The sequence below is a fragment of the Crotalus tigris genome, unplaced genomic scaffold (genome assembly GCF_016545835.1).
Source record: "Crotalus tigris isolate CLP2741 ecotype Arizona unplaced genomic scaffold, ASM1654583v1 scf7180000020932.1150333, whole genome shotgun sequence".
Taxonomy (NCBI): Eukaryota; Metazoa; Chordata; class Lepidosauria; order Squamata; family Viperidae; genus Crotalus; species Crotalus tigris.
In genome coordinates, this window is record NW_024098263.1 from 601,270 (window position 1) to 619,601 (window position 18,332).

At 49.2% G+C, this 18,332-nt stretch overlaps 1 protein-coding gene across 4 annotated transcripts in view; it reads right to left on the reverse strand.

The window, feature by feature from the left end:
• Positions 1 to 5,645: 5,645 nt before the first annotated feature.
• The window catches only part of KLHL18 (kelch like family member 18), a 28,564-nt gene continuing 15,877 nt past the window's right edge, over positions 5,646 to 18,332 (reverse strand). For 2 of the 4 annotated variants that reach the window (XM_039368748.1, XM_039368753.1), the window contains exons 5-12: positions 16,666 to 16,826; positions 13,879 to 14,015; positions 12,839 to 13,076; positions 12,441 to 12,545; positions 12,242 to 12,353; positions 10,658 to 11,143; positions 7,833 to 8,444; positions 5,646 to 6,301 (exon numbers count right to left, since the gene is read on the reverse strand). In XM_039368748.1, the coding sequence (XP_039224682.1) occupies positions 10,757 to 11,143; positions 12,242 to 12,353; positions 12,441 to 12,545; positions 12,839 to 13,076; positions 13,879 to 14,015; positions 16,666 to 16,826 (1,140 nt within the window). In that variant the 3' untranslated portion in view covers positions 5,646 to 6,301; positions 7,833 to 8,444; positions 10,658 to 10,756. The remainder of the gene's footprint in view (positions 6,302 to 7,832; positions 8,445 to 10,657; positions 11,144 to 12,241; positions 12,354 to 12,440; positions 12,546 to 12,838; positions 13,077 to 13,878; positions 14,016 to 16,665; positions 16,827 to 18,332) is intronic. The other 2 variants (XM_039368750.1, XM_039368749.1) reach the window with 2 other exon arrangements.

Consider the following 18,332-nt stretch of genomic DNA (forward strand, 5'->3'; position numbering starts at 1 on the left):
ACCTTGCTCAATAGTAGTAATTATGAGAGGGATCTCGGAGTCCTCGTGGACAATCACTTAAATATGAGCCAGCCATGTGCTGCAGCTGCCAAAAAGGCCAACTCAGTGCTAGGCTGCATTAACAGAGGGATAGAATCAAGATCACGTGAAGTGTTAATACCACTTTACAAGGCCTTGGTAAGGCCACACCTGGAATCCTGCATCAGTTTTGGTCACCACGATGTAAAAAAGATGTTGAGACTCTAGAAAGAGTGCAGAGAAGAGCAACAAAGATGATCAGGGGACTGGAGGCTAAAGCATATAAGGAAAGGCTGCTGGAATTGGGTCTGTCTAGTTTAACAAAGAGAAGGACAAGGGGGGATATGATAGCAGTGTTCCAGTATCTCAGGGGCTGCTCCAAAGAAGAGGGAGTCAAGATATTCTTCAAGGTGCCTGAAGGCAGGACAAGAAGAAATGGGTGGAAATTAACCAAGGAGAGAAGCAACCTAGAACTAAGGAGAAACTTCCTGACAGTGAGAACAATTAGCCAGTGGAACAACCCGCCTCCAGAAGCGGTGAATGCTCCAATACTGGAAGTTTTAAAGAGGATACTGGACAGCCATTTGTCCAAAATGGTATAGGGTTTCCTGCCTGAGCAGGGGGTTGGACTAGATGACCTCCAAGGTCCCTTCCAAATTTTATTATTATTATTATTATTATTATTATTATTATTATTATTATTATTATTATTATTATTATTATGTGGTAGAACAGTGATGGCGAATCTTTTAGAGACCGAGTGCCCAAAACCTGCCCCCCGGCCCTCGTCCCTGCTCCACCCTGCCCACTGGGCCACCCATCACCTTCATGGCCCCCCACAGATCCCCCAGCCTGCCCAGCAGCCCACTCTTGCCCTGCAGCATCATCTGCACACGACGGGGCGCAAGGGCGGAATCTTGTCCCCGCTGCCCGGCTACCATGTCCTTGGCTGCGCTGCTTCGCGTGACCGGGGGTGATTCTCCTCCGGGGGGGGCTGCTGGTGAGGAGGGGGCCGTGGGAGGAGATGGGGCTGCGGAGATGGTGCGTGTGCCCACAGAGAGGGCTCCGTAAGGGTTTTCTGCCTGAGCAGGGGGTTGGACTAGAAGACCTCCAAGGTCCCTTCCAACTTTGTTATTCTATTCTGTTCTGTTCTTTCTGTTCTATTTATTTATTTATTTATGAGACTTATATACTGCTTTAAGTGCAAGAACTCTCTAAGCGGTGTACACCAGTAAGCAATGTATATATATATATATATATGTAGGTCTTTGGTTGTTTGGGTTTTCTCCCACGTAAAATTGGAAGTTGCCCCCAACAATCTGGGTCCTCATTTTACCTACCCCGGAAGGATGGAAGGCTGAGTCAACCTTGAGCCGGTGAGATTTGAACCCCTGACCTGCTGAACACAGTCAACTAAAGTGGCCTGCAGTACTGCACTCTAACTGCTGCGCCACCTCGGCTCTATTCCATTCCATTCTCCATATTCTATTTTCTATTCTATTCTTATTCTATTCTGTTCTGTTCCATTCTGTTCCGTTCCAATTCCATTCCATTTCATATATTTTATTCAGTTCTATTCTATTTTCTCTCCTCTATTCTGTATTTGATTCTATTCTCCTCTCCTCTATTCTTTATTCTATTCTATTCTAAATTCTATTCTATTCTATTCTATTCTATCCTATCCTATTCTATCCTATCCTATTCTAATTCTATTCTAAATTCTATTCTCCTTCTCTCTATTCTTTATTCTATTCTCCTCTCCTTTTTCTATTCTATTCTATTCTATTCTATTCTATTCTATTCTATTCTATTCTATTCTATTCTATTCCATATTTGTTCTGTTCTATTCTGTTCTAGTCTAGTCTACTCTACTCTATTTCTATTCTATTCTATTCCCTTCTCCATTCTCCATTCTCCATATTCTATTTTCTATTCTACTCTGTTCTGTTCCATTGCATTCCATTCAAATTCCATTCCATATATTCTATTCCAGTGGTGGGGAACCTATGGCATGCGTGCCAAAGGCGGTACTCAGAGCCCTCTCTGTCGATGAAGTCCCTCAAGGCTGCCAACCTGCTGGTCTGGCCTGGTTGCTTAGCAACCAGTGGCCTGGCCTGGCCTAGCCTGGCCTGAGCCTAGCTTGGCCCGGCCCGGCCCTGCCCTGCCCCTGATGGTCTGGCCTGGTTGCTTACCAACCAGTGGTCTGGCCTAGCCTGACCTGGCCCAGCCCTGCCCCTGCTGGTCTGGCCTGGTTGCTTAGCAACCAGTGACCTGGCCTGGCCTGAGCCTGGCCTGGCCTGGCCTGAGCCTGGCCTGGCCCTGCCCCTCATGTCCAGCCTGATTGCTTAGTAGCCGGTGATGTGGCCTGAGCCTAACCCTGACTCTGGCCCTGCTCCTGGCCTGGTTGCTTAGTAACCAGTGATGTGCTCTAGCTGGCTCTGAGCTTGGACTTGGTCTTGTCTATGGTTCCTCATACTGGTCTGCCTGGCTGCTTAGCAACCAGTGGCCTGGCCCAGCCTAGTCTAGCCTGACCTGGCCTGAGCCTGGCCCTGTCTGTTCCTGTTCCTGGTCTGACCTTGGTGCTTACGCTCCTAGGCTGGTATATCCCTGGCTTGGTCTTGGCCCAGTGGCCTGCTTGGCCATGGCCCTTGCCTTTGGCTTTCTGTTCCTGTCCCTGTTTATGGTTGCTTAGCAATCAGTCGTCTGGGCTGGCCTGCCCTGGTCATGCCTGGCCCTCTTCCTGGGCTGGAGAGGTTGCTTAGCAAACAGTGTTCTGTGGTGGCCTTTCCCTATCCCTTCACTGTCTCTGGCCGTGGCCACGGGCCAGGAGGGCCCAAACTGTTTGCTTAGCAACCAGTGATCTGTCCTAGACTGTCCTGAGCCTAGCCCTGGCTCTGACCCTGCTCTGATCTGCTCAGGCCTGGCCTGAGCCTAGCCAGGCGTGACAAAGGCCATGGCCCAGTGACCCCTTCCTGGACAGGTTGCTTAGCAACCAGTGGCCTGTGCTGGCCTGTCCCTGTCCCTAAACTTGTTCCTTGGCCCAGACTGGTTGCTTAGCAACCAGTATCCTGGGCTAAGCCTAGCCCTGGCCTGGGCTTCGCAGGGCCGAACCTTTCCCTGTCCCTGCTCCTGGCCTGGCCTGAGCCTTGCTCTGCCCGTGGTCTGCCCTGATCCTCTTCCAGGACAGGTTGCTTAGCAACCAATGATTGATCTGGCCTGGCCTGTCCCTGTGCCTATCCCTATATCTGTCCCTTGCCCTGTTCCTGGCAGTGGTCCTGTTCCTCTACTGGCCTGGCCCGGCCCTGTTGGTCTGGCCTGGTTGCTTAGCAACCAGTGGCCTGGCCTGGCCTGAGCCTAGCCTGGCCCGGCCCAGCCCTGCCCCTGATGGTCTGGCCTGGTTGCTTACCAACCAGTGGCCTGGCCTGGCCTTTCCCAGTCCCTGGCCCTGTTTTTGACCCGGATATTATATTATTATTATATTATTATATTTTATTATATTCCATTCCCATCCCATCCTCTTCTATTTCAAGAGTGTTAATACGTTCTACAACCTGCTTTTTCAACCTTGGCGACTCGAAGTTATGTGGATTTCAAATCTGGAAGAATTCTGGGAATCGTGCTCTTATATGCATCTGGGGACCCATGGATGAAGGCAGTAGTAGTAAAGTGGAAAGAAATAGAATAACATAGAATAAAAATGAATAAGTATAATAATAATAATAATGATAATGAAAGAAATCACTAAAAGTAAAATGATGTGTCTGCATAATTCCTGGAAGAAAGCAGTGTTAGCAAAAAGCTGTGTGAATGATGTAATGCATATTTAGAAACACTGTCTAAAAGTGAAACCTTCTATTCATTGTATGCCTGTGAGAAACTAACTGAAAATTATACAATGTAAGATTCCATCTATGCCCCTTTGTTCCTTAGAAAGGGAGAGCTATAAAGATTGCAGTTTGGACCCTCCTCCTTGTTCAGAAATTTGCTGATTGTTAATCACTTCTGAACCTTTGTGCAAAAATAAAACCTCTCTGTTTCAGCCTTGGAATTCGTAAAAGTCCTTTATTTTTTAAAGTTCTTTTACTTTTTCCACAAGAGTGGGGCACAGTCAGGCCCACAGTTAGAAGCAAATACAGATAGTCCTTGACTTCTGACCAAAATTGAGCCCAGTATTTCCGTTGCTAAGCATGATAGCGATGGAGTTTTGCCCTTTTCTTGCCATTGTTAAGTGAATCCTACCGTTGTTCAGTTAGTAACACGGTTGTTAAGAGAAGCTGGTTCCTCTACTGGCTTTCTTTGTCAGAAGGTCGCAAAAGAGGGATCACATGAGCCCAGGACTCTGTGGCCGTTATAAATGTGAGTCAGTTGCCAAACATCTGAATTTTGTGCAAGTTATGCACACATATAATTTAAAAAAAACAAACTAGGAGTCAACTTCGAAATAAAAGCAATCCATGTGGGCTGGAGGGATATCGATGATTATGATCATGATTTATCACTTGTTGCTTGTACATACACTGAGAGCTAACACAATGGAGACACATTCCTTGTGTGTCTACTCACACTCGGCCAATAAAGAATTTGAAATAAAGAGGTCCATAAAATGCCCAAATCTGATCTTAATTATAAGCATACATTAACCGAATCTTGCAATTTTGATCATCCTTCCGTCTCCCAAGTGCATCCTTATGCTTTTGTGAATCTACAGCTGGTCCTCGAATTACGACAACTGATCCCAAATTCTTGTGGCTAAGCGAGAGCATGAATTTCACCCTGTTTTACGTCCTTTCTTCCCCCAGTTGTTAAGGGAATCGCCGCAGTTGTTAAGTTACAAATGAGACAGCGTGAATATCACCCCGTTTTACATCCTTTCTTTCCCCAGTTGTTAAGCGAATCACCGCAGTTGTTAAATTAGGAATACGGTTGTGAAGTGAATCCGACTTTCCCCGTCTGAAGGTCGCAAAAGGGGGAATCACGTGACTCCAGGAACACTGTGACCGTCGTAAATATGAGTCAGCTGTCAAGTGTCCAAATTTTGATCACCTGATGGTGCAACGGGTGTGTGAAAAAATGATCCTTTTTTTCAGGGCCGGTGTAACTTGGAACAGTCGCTAAGCAAACAGTCTTAAGTCGAGGACTACCTCCACAAGCCCGCTCATTTCTAAAGTGATGTGGTACCTCCGTTTTCAGTACCTCCATCTAGATCAGTGGTTCTCAACCTTTTTAATGCCGCGACCCCAACCGGTCGTAAGTCGAGGACTACTGAACCGGTCGTAAGTCGAGGACGACTCAACGGGTGCAGCACCGTTTGCAGAATGGGGCTTTTGGCGGGCTCAGCAGGGCAGAGACAGCCTGGACAATTCCTATTGGCTTTTGAAAGCCAATAGAATTAGACTCTATTCAAGAGAGTCTCTTCTATTGGCTTTCAAAATCCAATAGAATAAAAGGGAGGAGCACAGCTAAGGAAAAGGGGAAAAAAATGGCGGACTGCGTTGTTTGGCGACCCCCGTGAAATGGTCGTTCGACCCCAAATGGGGTCCCGACCCACAGGTGGAGAACCACTGGTCTAGATTCTAGAACAAACCGGCAAAGAAAAGTGAGAGAATAACCAAACACCGGAGAAGCCCTTTGGATTGAAATTAAATATATTTGTGACAAAGGAGAACAGAGATACAGTCAGCTCCTCTACATGAAGGCTTGGTCTGCCCCCCCAAGGATCACAGGATGATTTACATACATGATTTTACAGGAACACGTATCGACAGCTTTTACATTCACATGGAGACACTCGCCGAGATGGTCGGATTCTCCCCTCCCCGCGATCTGGAATACGGCTCACTATTTAAATGGGCCCAGTGCTGAGATTTGGATTTATTTCGATTCGAGAATTACGTAGGATGGACACACAGAACACAGGCGGGAAACACCGAGTCCTTCTAGATATCCTCTAGGATCCCCCTTTCCGGTGGCAACGTTGGCTGGCCTTCGCAGTGAACTCCCGCCGAAGCTGCCAGTTATTCTTCCCCCATTTGCTCGATTTTTCGCGTCTCCTGGTGATGAGCTTAGGAAACAGCCAGGCGTGGGGACTACAGGAACCATGGTGCTGGGAAAAGGCTCATGAGCCTGGTAGGGCACAACCGCCCCACACCTCTATGCTGCCGCTGCTTCCCGTTTGGCAAAACTGAACAGCCCGCTGGGGAAACGGAGTCACTTCGGCAGAGGTTTTTCCAACGTTGTAACACAATTTGGTCCAGAGGGCTCTGTCGGCAAGACGAACGATCACCTTGCCAGGGTGCGGGATGAGAAATGAAGAAAGCACAACAGGCAACTCAACTTCCAGCAGGATTATTACTTTCCCCATTTGTGGGGAGAGGGTGATATCCAAGATATGATCTGGCACAAACACAGGAGGATTTCTGCAGACGTTTCGTGACCCAACTAGGGAACATCATTAGCGCTAAAACGGAAGGGGGGTTGTGGGGAAGAGGAGGACGACAACTGTGGTTTCTTCAAGATCTCTGAGCTTGGTGGTTTCCTTGCAGAGCTTTCACGACCCAACTAGTTTACATCATCAGTGTAAAGGAGTGAGGGATTTGCTTCCTTTATGTGTACAGAGGCTTGCTCTTTCAGTGTTGGTGGCAGTGTTCTTGGTGTTTCGTTAATTGAGCTCCTTGTTTACTGTTGGATTTTTGATCTGGTGTCAATCCCCGTTTATTGTGCTTTGGTCTGATTCCCTTTCTAGGTTTTCTGTCTCTTTTGAATGGCGTGTAAATGTGGTTGGCCTCTGTGTGTCTGTGGATGGCTGATTTGTCGGAAGGCCAGGCTTCTGGGAAACTCTCTAGCACAGTGGTTCTCAACCTTTTTAATGCCGCGACCCCCAACTAGTCGTAAGTCGAGGACTACTCAACCGGCCGTAAGTCGAGGACTACTCAACTGGTGCAGCACCATTTGCAGAATGGGACTTTTGGCGGGCTCAGCAGGGCAGAGACAGCCTGGACCATTCCTATTGGCTTTTGAAAGCCAACAGAATTAGACTCTATTCAAGAGAGTCTATTCTATTGGCTTTCAAAAGCCAATAGAATAAAAGGGAGGAGCACAGCTAAGGAAAAGGGGGAAAAAATGGTGGACTGCATTGTTTGGCGACCCCCATGAAATGGTCGTTCGACCCCAAATGGGGTCCCGACCCACAGGTTGAGAACCACTGCGCTAGCATTTTGCAAAGTTAAATGGCTAAAACAGAGAGCTAAACCCACTTCCCTTCTAACACTGGTGATGTTCCCTAGTTGGGTCATGAGACGTCTGCAAGGAAACCCCCACGCTCAGAGAGCACCAAAGACCCCACAGTCCTTTCTCCCCTCTGCAACCCCCCCTCTTCTTTCTAGCCCAGATTATGTTCCCTAGTTCAGAGTTCACCAACTTTTCCGGGTTGGCAGCCTGGAGGGTGGGGCTGAGAGGACCTGTGATGCTTGCGTTGAGTGCGTGACACTCATGTCAGTAGGGTTACGCACGCACGCACAACAGTCACTCATGCACCCTGATTGCAGATAGGTCACGGACCGGTACCGGGCCGCAGGCCACAAGTCGGGGACCTAGTTGAACCATGAGACGTCTGCAAGGAAACCACCAAGCTCAGAGAGTAACAAAGACCACACAATCCTCCTCCTCCTCTCCACAACCCCCCCTTCCTTCAAGCACTGATGATGTTCCCTAGTTGGGTCATGAAATGTCGGCAAGGAAACCACCAAACTCAGTGAGCACCAGGGACCCCAAAAGCCTTCCTCCTCCTTCCTTCTAGCACTGATGATGTTCCCTACTTGGGTTATGAAATGTCTGCAAGGAAACCACCAGGCTCAGAGAGCACCAAGGACCCCACAACTTTTCTCCTCCTTCCTTCTAGCACTGATGACGTTACCTAGTTGGATCACGAGATGTCTGCAAGAAAACCACCAGGCTCAGAGAGCACCAAGGACCTCACAAGCCTTCCGACACCTGTCTAAAATCAACATTTGACAAGATACCCAGATTGGAAAGTCAAAAAGTGAAATCAAGAACAGCCCCTCCCCCCTTCATCATTTTCAGTGCATTTGGTCAGGTGTGCATATTGGATCCAAAAAAACCATGCAAGGATTCACCCCCACCCTCCCCCAGGAACAAAAATATGCTGCTGGTTCCAGCTACTTTTTTGCCTTAATAGCAAAGAACAAACCAGCATAGGAAGTTGGCTTGGACGTATTTTTTCTTTCTTTCATTTTTTCTTACACAAACATCAAGGGAAGGACTGTATTTGTGTGTTTGAATGTTTTTGGCATTCCCCCCTCCCCAAAAAAATCTTATTTTACCCAATTGTCCGAGTTCCTTAGCTTACTTGTCAGCTTGATTCCATGACAAATTGTGCAGCAAATTGTAGGATGCCGTTAGGAGCGAGACTAAAAGGAGAAAACAACGAAAAAAATAATATAAAATAGAATTTATAGAGTTTCAGGGACCGAGTCAGAAATCAAACACAGCTAGGGTTGAGATAGTCACTGTAAATCAGAATTATAGGAACCGGGAAATTCGTTTCTGCATCGGTCAACCACAGACGTTTCTGGCTGCGAGTGGGGCAGTTGTGTTAGAAAACCGAGTGGATGAATGGCTGACCCTTCCACAAGCTGATTTCTGGTTTTGTTTTTTCCTTCCAAGTTCAGGATGGACCCTTTAATCCCACAAAGCTTTGTCTGAATGAGTCACAGCAGAGCTGAGTAAAATGCAAGTAGTCCTCGACTTACAACGATTCGCTTAGTGACTGTTCGGAGTTACAATGGCACTTGAAAAAAAGGGACTTCTGACCGTTTTTCACACTTACGACCGTGGCAGGATCCCCCCACAGTCACAGGATCAAAACTCAAGACACTTGGCAACCGGCTTGTATTTACGACAGTTGCAGCGTCAAAGGGGGGGGGAAGCACAATTCAATTAACAACTGTTTGACTAACTTAACTCCAGCAATTCGCTTAACAAATGTGGCAAGAGAAGTCATAAAATGGGGGGAAAACTCACTTAATAAATTTATCAACAGCATCAAAATTCTGAGTTCAGTCACAGTCGTCGTAAGTCGAGGATTACCTCTAATGAATCGGTTCCCCAAATTGCACTGAGATTGCTAAGCCGTGGGAAACGAGGCAGCTGCTTTAAAGAGCCACCGGGTTACCTTCAGCTGCTGAAGCAGATCAGAGTTAATTTCACAGCACAACCGCTGGTTTGGCAAGATGTTACTTTTTTGGATGCTAGTTTCATCTCGGTTTATCGAACATCCAAGATGAAAGTCAATTCTGAAAGCGAAGGACGGGAAATCTATCCCGAATTTTGGCTGTAAGCGGGCAAACTGCAAATTAAAGACAATTTTCTCAATGGGACGTTCATTATAACCCAGATGGTCCCTATGCAGGTTCATATTGTTAAGTACTTATGGGTGGTGTAGTCCACCCCAACAATTGGGGACCACGTTAGAGAAGGCTCTTTATCCAACCCAGCCAACTTTCTCCAGAGGTGCTTCGACAAGTCTTGTTTTCTCGGTTGAGAAAACGGTGGAAGGTGCTAGAAATCCATACGCTGATGCCGAATGCTAGTCGGGGTGGTGGGGCACCAGACACACAGAGACGAAAGGTATTTTGCTAGTCATTGTAGTGTTTTTCACATTCAGAGCGGAAGGAAGGTCCTTACCAGCTTTGGAAGGAGATGAGGAACAGGATGAAAGAAGGAGGAGGAGGAAGAGGAAGGGAGGGAGTGTGTGGAAGTGGAGAGGGAGGGGCAGGAGGAAGAGAGGAAGGAGGGGGACCAGGGGAGGGAGGGGGAGGAGGAGAGGGAGAGAAGGGGGAAAAGGAAGAATAGGAGAGGGAGGGGAAGAGGAAAGGGAGGAGAAAAAGAGGGAAAGGGAGAGAAGGTGGAAGAGAGGGAGAGAGCAGAGGAGACAAAGGAGATGAGGGGAGAGGGGAGGAGAAGGAGGGGAGGGAGAGTAGGAGAGAGAGAAGGGAGGAGGGGGAGGAGAGGGAGGGGAGGAGGAGGAGAGGGAAAAGCAGAGAGGATGAGAGGAGGGGGAAGAGGAGAGAGAGGAAGGACGAGGAGAGGAAAAGGAAGAGAGGGAGAGAGGAGGTGGAAGGAGGAGAGGGAGGTGGGGTAAGCAGAGAAGGGGAGGAGAGAGAAGGGGGAGGAGTGGGAGGGGAGTAGGAGGAGAGGGAGAGGGAGGAGAGGGAGAGAGAGGAGGGGGAGAGGGGGAAGGGGAGAGGGAGGGTGACTAGAAGGAGAGGGAGAGAAGGGGAGGAAGAGAGTAAGGGGAGAGGGAATAGTAGTAGTAGAAGAGAGGGGGAGGAGAAGGAAAAGGAGAGGGAAGGGGAGGATGGGAGGGGGGAGAAAGAAGAGAAGATTGAACTGATTGCTATTAACAGCGATACTTGTCATGTTCGCCTCCTTCCTAACCCATCACACTCCCCTCCCACGTAACCACAAAGCCCCAGGCAACTGTCTCCCCCCCCAGAGAAGAGTGAGCAGCTTTCCTTCACCCCTCCTCCCCCCACTGCAAACACTTTGGATTGACCCAACTCCGTGGGACTCCCCCCAGGACGCCTCGTGGACGGCCGACGGAGGCGTTTGTGGGCCTCACCTCAAGCACCCGGAAACCATGCGGACCCACCGTTCTTCCGCAGCTCGTTCTCTACGGCTTGCATGCAATGCACGGGGGGGGGGACCCCGGCCTCTGCCCTCAAATGGTCATCAGTGGGACGCAGCCCACCCCCACTCCACCTTCGTGGCACACCATGGGCGCCACGAACGTCCAGCGCTGGGCTTCCGGGTCGTACACTTCGACCGAGCTGAGGTTGGACTGTCCGTCGTAGCCGCCCACGGCATACAGACAGCCGCGGTTGGCCACCAGGGATAGGCGGCTCCGCCGGGTGTTCATGGGCACCAGGAGGTGCCACTGATCGGCCGCCGAATTGTAGACCTCGGCGACGCTGAGGACGGCTGAGCCGTCGTAGCCGCCGCAGACGAAGAGCTTGCCGCCGAGAGAGGCGGCTCCGTGCCGGCACCGCTTGTTCGACATGCTGGCCGCGCTGTGCCACGAGGCGGTGTACGGATTGTAGAATTCCACCTGGAAGCAGGGACAAGAGCACCGGTCAGCCAAGGAGAGCTGGACGGAAAGCCGGAAATGACCCAAGGGCCAATAGGAAACGGGGTGGGCCACTTTGAGACCAGACAAGGCCTCAGACGCAGATCGGAAGAAAGACTGAATTACGTACGTCTTCACGCCCTGCCTTCCTTATTGATACATAATTCGGGGTAGCGAACATCTCTAATACGCCTTCCGTCGCCTATATTCGCTGAAGAGCAACTCTGTGAGGTGGGTTGGGCTGAGAGAGCATGACTGGAACTAGAACTTCCAATCTCCTGGGGACTGGCCCACAGTCATCCAGCCGGCTTTCATGCATAAGGTGGGACTAGAACTCACTGTCTCCTGGTGATTGGCCCAAAGTCACCCAGTTGGTTTTCATGCATAAGGTGGGTGTAGAACTCCCCGTCTCCTGGTGATTGGCCCAAAGTCAACTGGCTTTCATGCCTAAGGTGGGACTACAACTCACCCTCTCCTGGTGATTGGCCCAAAGTCACCCAGCTGGCTTTCATGCATAAATTGGGACTAGAACTCACAGCCTCTTGGTGACTGGCCCAAAGTCACCCAGCCGGCTTTCATGCCTAAGGCAGGACTAGAACTCACCGTCTCCTGGTGATTGGCCCAACGTCATCAACGGCTTTCATGTCTAAAACAGGACTAGATCTCCCCATTTATAACTAACCCCTAAATAAATAATAAACAACAGAATAACGTTACACTACTTAATAAACACGTTTGCTTTAACGCCTCAGTTGCAGAAATTTATGAAAACTGGAACCACAACAGCTTCATCCTTTGGAGAAATGCTGGTTTTTAACAGAATAACACAGTTGGAAGGGACCTTGGAGGTCTTCTAGTCCAGCCCCCTAGTCAAGCAGGAGACCTTTACAGAATCATAGAACGACAGAGCTCGCAGGGACCTTTGAGGTCATCTAGTTCAGCCCCCTGCTCCATCAGGAGATCCTATACCATATACTATACTCTTCCTAAAAACCTCCAATGTTGGAGCACCCACAATTTCTGCAAGCAGTGATTATTGGGCCAGGCCAGAAATAAACCATAGTCCAAACCCGGACTTACGCTGTTGAAGATTTGCAAGCCATCATGTCCGCCAGAGACAAAGATGCGGCCTTCAAAGACGGTGACGCCGGCTGCGCTGCGATTGGAGCTCATGGGCGTCACCACCGTCCACCTTCAGAAGGGTCAGCAAAAGGAGAAGTCAAGGGGAAGTTGCCTTAGTGGCACACACGTTTCACAAAAGGCATTCGGGAATACTCACTGGTCTGTCTCGGGCGAATAGGCCTCCACCGAGTTCAGGGAAGAGGTGCCGTCGTAGCCCCCACAAACGTAGATCTGTTCGTCTAAGACTACGGTTCCCATCGCACTGAAATAGGACAGAAAGCAGAGTGTTCAGAATGACTGACTTTATCGGCACACTTTAAACCAGGGTGGCTCAACCTTGGCGAATTTAAGAGGGGTGGGCTTCGACTCCCAGAATCCCCCAGCCAGCATGCATTGAGAGGGAAGGGCTTCCACTCCCAGAATCTCCCCCCCCCCGGCACGCTTTAAGAGGGGTGGACTTCGGCTCCCAGAATCCCCTGGCTGGCATGCTTTAAGAGGGGAGGGCTTCATCTCCCAGAATCTCCCAGCCAGCATACCAACCCCCCCCACACCCACCTCCGTTTGCTGTTCATGCTGCCCACCCTGGACCAAGAGTCGGTCTCAGGGTTGTACACTTCCACGGTGCTCAGCCGCCACTGCCCGTCGTATCCTCCAATGGCGTACAAGAGTCCGTTCAGCACGGCCACGCCCACACGGCTGCGGGCCGTCATCATGGGCTGGCACTTCTCCCACTGATTGGCCACGGGATCGAAGACCTCCACCACGTTCAGGGAGTCTCCTGCATAGAAGTTCGCTGCTGGCGTTTTAAAAAGCGATCGGCAAACCTGCCCTTTTACGTAACTGTTATTAACTCTCTAAAAGAAGAATGCCTTATCGGCAGTCCTCTACTTATGACAAAATGGAGGCTCAAAATTTCCCTGGTTAAGCGAGACAGTCTTTGACCTACGACGAAAATTGATGCCCACCTTTCTGTCGGTAAGCAAGACTGGCAGTTCTAGTCCTGCCTTAGGGATGAAAGCCGGTTGGGGGACTTTGGGCCAATCACCAGGAGACGGGGAGTTCTAATCCCGCCTTAGGCCTGAAAGCCGGTTGGGGGACTTTGGGCCAATCACCAGGAGACGGTGAGTTCTAGTCCCGCCTTAGGCCTGAAAGCCAGCTGGGTGACTTTGGGCCAATTACCAGGAAGCTGGGAGTTCTAGTCCCGCCTTAGGGATGAAAGCTGGTTGGGAGATTTTGGGCCAATCCACCAGGAAGCTGGGAGTTCTAGTCCCAATTTATATATGAAAGTTCTAGTCCTAGTTTTTATCCAAAACTGATGTTCACTTCCAGATCTTGAGAAAAACACAAAAACACCCCATTAAGATGTCCTCAATGGCTGCAGCATTCACTTAATGACAGCAGATCATGGTGATTCACTTAGCGACTACTGCTGCTGCAAAAAAAAAAGTCACTAAACTCAGATTGATCCAGGGAGAAGCTGTTTTAGGAATGTCATGACTGAAGACCTTAACTGGCAGGTTTTGTTAACGGTCGTAAATTGAGGATTACCTGTCTGGGGGTGTGTGTGTGTGACGGGGGACGGAATTGAAAGTTACCTGCCGAGTTGAGTCCTCCCACGGCGTAGATCAGGTCTGCGATGGACGTGCAAGAACGCGGCCGTGTCTTGAAAGGGAGGAGAGGCGGACGGCACTCTGGCATCAGGTGGAAGTCTTTGGCTTCGTCCACGAGGTCCCTAAGACAGAATAAGAGATTTGCAAGGGACTTCGGAGGTCATCTAGTCTGACCCCCTGCGCAGGCAGGCAGATCTTTACAGAATCACAGAATTGGAAAGCACCTCGGAGATTATCTAGTCCATCCCACCTGCTCGAGCAGGAGACCCTTACAGAATAACAAGAGTTGGAAGGGACCTTGGAGGTCATCTAGTCCAACCCCCTGATTGTCCCATTCCGGACAAATGGCTGTCCAGTCTCTTCTTCAAAAGCTCCAGTGAGGAAGCAAAGAAGAAAGCTGAGCCAAATAGATGAATAAAATTCTTGTGCTGCCTTCATAAAACCTTAGGCGGAACCCTTGAGATCATCAAGGCCAACCCCTATATACCATGCAGAAATAAGATTAAAGCATCCATGAGGATGAAAATGGGTGCCTTCTGATTTAAAATACAAAGATCCAAATTTAGAAAGACCAGCATTTCATTGTATACGAAATGCTGGTCTTTTAAAATTTGCATTGGCCACAACTGAGCCCAAAATTTCTGTGGCTAAGTGAGACAGTTGCCAAGGGAGTTTTGCTACCCATTTTACGACCTTTCTTGCCACCGCTGTTAAGTGAATCACTGCAGTTGTGAAGTTAGTCACGTGGTTGTGAAGTAAATCCGGCTTCCCCCGTTGAGTTTGCTTGTCAGAAGGTCGCAAAAGGGGATCACGTGACGCCAGGGACGGTGTGACCGTCGTAAGTATGAGTCAGCTACCAAGCACCCGAATACAAATCACGTGACCGTGGGGGAAACATGAAAAATGGTCACAACTCATTTTCAATGCCACTGTAAGTTCAAATGGTCACTAAATGAATTGTTGCAAGATGAGGACTACCTGTATACAAATATACTGTATGCTAAGAAGTAAATATAGCATATAATATTTGCTATCTATACCGTACAACATGTACGAAACGCTTCTATCCTCCCATAGTTTGCCTTGAAATAATTTCTTAACGCATCCAGATCGTGTTCAGTTTTGCATTTTTGAAAGACTGCTGCTTTTATTGCTGAGGGGATTTTAATAGCGATTTCAATAGCAAATTATTTTAATATTTTAACAGCGCAGTAGCAAGTAATAGCCACACCAACGCCACGAAAAACGCAGCAGGAGCACACAACCCTGAAATGCCGAATGCCTTCCATTTTAAATCAAGGCCCCTGAATTATTTATTTAGCCCACGTCAACCATGGCGAGAATTCCAGCAGAGCAACACGGGAAATCTTCAGCAAAGGAGTCCAAAAGGGAAACCGAGGCACACGATTCCCACAGCTGACCCTGGGCGAAAAAACCCAGAGCGTTCGAAGCAAACCAAAGGCTCAAGGAGTTGTAAAGTGGAAGGAAATTTGTTCACGTTCCCCATCAGTTCGGTTTCAGAATTATAGGCCCAAACTGCACTCGGAGGCCAGTGGGGCCCGGCTGATGGAGGAGACCTCGAGTGATTGGTCAAAAATACGGGCAGTCCTCGACTTACGATCACGATTCAGCCCAACATTTGCGTTGCTAAGCGAGACAGTTGTGAAGTGAGATTTTCCCCTATTTGATGACCTTCCTGGCTATGATTGTGAAGGGAATTAGTGCAGTTGTTAAACTAGGAACCCGGTCGTTAAGTAAATCTGGGATCAAGGACCTACCAGTATGGTGTACTGGGAAGAACACTAACAGGGCCACAAGATCCTCCCTCCCCTCCTCCCTCTTCCTTCTTCCCTCTCTTCCTCCATCACTCCCTCCCTTTCTTCCTTTGTCCCTCCCTCCCTTCCCCTTTTCTTCCGTCTGTCCCTCCCTTTCTCCATTTCCTCTCTCCCTTCCTCCCTCCCCCACCTTTCCTTCCTCCCTTCATCTCCTTCCTTTTTTCTTCTGTCCATTCCTCCCTTCCTCCATTTCCTCCCTCCCTTTCTTCTTTTCTCCTTCCCTCCCTTCCCCTTTCCTTCTTCCCTCCCTTCCCCTTTTCTTCCGTCTGTCCCTCCCTTTCTCCATTTCCTCTCTCCCTTCCTCCCTCCCCCACCTTTCCTTCCTCCCTTCATCTCCTTCCTTTTTTCTTCTGTCCATTCCTCCCTTCCTCCATTTCCTCCCTCCCTTTCTTCTTTTCTCCTTCCCTCCCTTCCCCTTTCCTTCTTCCCTCCCTTCCCCTTTTCTTCCGTCTGTCCCTCCCTTTCTCCATTTCCTCTCTCCCTTCCTCCCTCCCCCACCTTTCCTTCCTCCCTCCCTCCCTTTCCCTTTCCTCCCTCCCTTCATCTCCTTCCTTTTTTCTTCTGTCCATTCCTCCCTTCCTCCATTTCCTCCCTCCCTTTCTTCTTTTCTCCTTCCCTCCCTTCCCCTTTCCTTCTTCCCTCCCTTCCCCTTTCTTTCCCTTTTTTCTTCCTTCGGTCCGTCCCTCCCTCCATTTCCTCCCTCCCTTCTTCTTCCTTGCTTCCTCCCTTTCTTCCTCATCTTTCCCTTTTTCTTCTGTCCATCCCTCCCTTCCTCCATTTCCTCCCTCTTCCTCCCTCCCTCCCACTGCCCCTCTCACCCCGGGTGACCCTGGCCGGGGTAAACCACAAAAACGCCTCTTTCCCCCTGCCTGCTGGGTTCTGAGGCCTTCCCACTGGGGGGGCTTCCCCGCCCCATTTCCCCCCCCCCCCGCCTCACCTGCACTTGGGGCATCCGCGGACCAGCTCGTCCTGCTGCACGCGGCCCGTCAGGAAGGGCGGCCGGCAGAGGGGCAGGCGGATTCTGGACAGGAGCTCCGGCAGGCAGCCTTCTCGGGGTCCCCGGTCGTACCTCACCCAGGCCAGGGCGGCTTCGTAGACCTGTGGGCAGGGGGGGGGAGAGACAGAGAGAGCGGGAAGGGTCAGCGCCCAGGGGCCGCTCTCTGCTCATGCAGCTCACACCGGGCACCCGGATTCGATCTCGGGAGGGGAGGGAAGGACCTTCGGGGAAGCACAGGGTGGCCCACGACTTACGGCCATCATTCGGCCCCAATATTCATGTCGCTAAGTGAGACATTGGCTAAGTGAGCTTTCTGGCCACAGTGAATCACAGCAGTCCCTAGTCACACGGTCGTTAAGCGAATCCGACTTCCCCAGGGAATTTTCTTTTTTTTTTTTTCACAAATGTTATTTATAATACAGTTAAAAACAAACATTGGATTTGACGTGACATTCCAGTATATACATCAGATTATTCCACTTTTTAACAATCGATTCTTCATCTCTACGTATACACCTACGTTTTATATACAATACTTGTTCTAAAATAACATATATTTCTATCTTAACGTTCATCTTTAATCCCGACCGTCCTCTTCAAATTCCTCCAGTGGTAAAATTTATCCCAGGTTTCATAGTAAACTGATCCACACTTGTCTTTTAATATCATTGTGTTATAGTAATAGCAATAGTAGTAAAGTTGGAAGGGACCTTGGAGGTCATCTAGTCCAACCCCCTGTGAGCCTATCCATTTCCGCACATGCTAATATTTTATGTATTAACTGTGGGAATTTCCTTGCTCTTCCATTTTTGCGCAAAGGCAAGCCTAGCTGCAGTCAGGATGTGTAGCAGCAGGTGGATTGTTCCCTTGTCGTATTTTTCTGTTGTTATTCCCCAGGGAATTTTCTTGTCAGACGGTCACAAGAGGGGATTGCATGACATCCCCCCCCCCCGGGACACAGCGACCATTGTAAATATGAACCAGTTGCCAAGGGAATGCTGTAATGGTCATAAGTGCGAGGATCAGTCATAAGTCACTGTCTTAAGCGGTCTTGTATTTTTGAATACTTGCTAAACAAATGGAGGTAAGCTGTAAGTAATTGAGCATGAGAGAATTTATGCTTTTGGGTCCAAAGAGGCTTTAAAGTGTTCAAGTAGTCCTCAACTTACAACAGTTCGCTTAGTGACCGTTACAATGGCACTGAAAAAAGTGAATTATGACCGTTTTTCATACTTACAACCGTTCTAGCATCCCCACATTCTGGCAATCCAAATTCAAATGCTCAGCAACGGACTCGTATTTACGACGGTCACAGAGTCTCGGGATCACGTGATCCCCTTTAGCGACCTTCTGACGAGCAGAGTCAATGAGGGGAAGCCAGATTCACTTAATGACCGCGTTACTAACTTCACAACCGCAGTGATCCGCTTAACTATGGCAAGGAAGGTCATAAAACCAGGCAGGATTCATTATTAAATGGGGCGCAGCTCGCTTTACAACCGCCTCACTTAGTAGTAGAAATCTGGGGCTTAGTTGCAGCTGTACGTTGAGGACTGCCTGTGTTTTCTACCATCCCTTTAAGACTTTCAGCTTTGTCAAGGTTTATT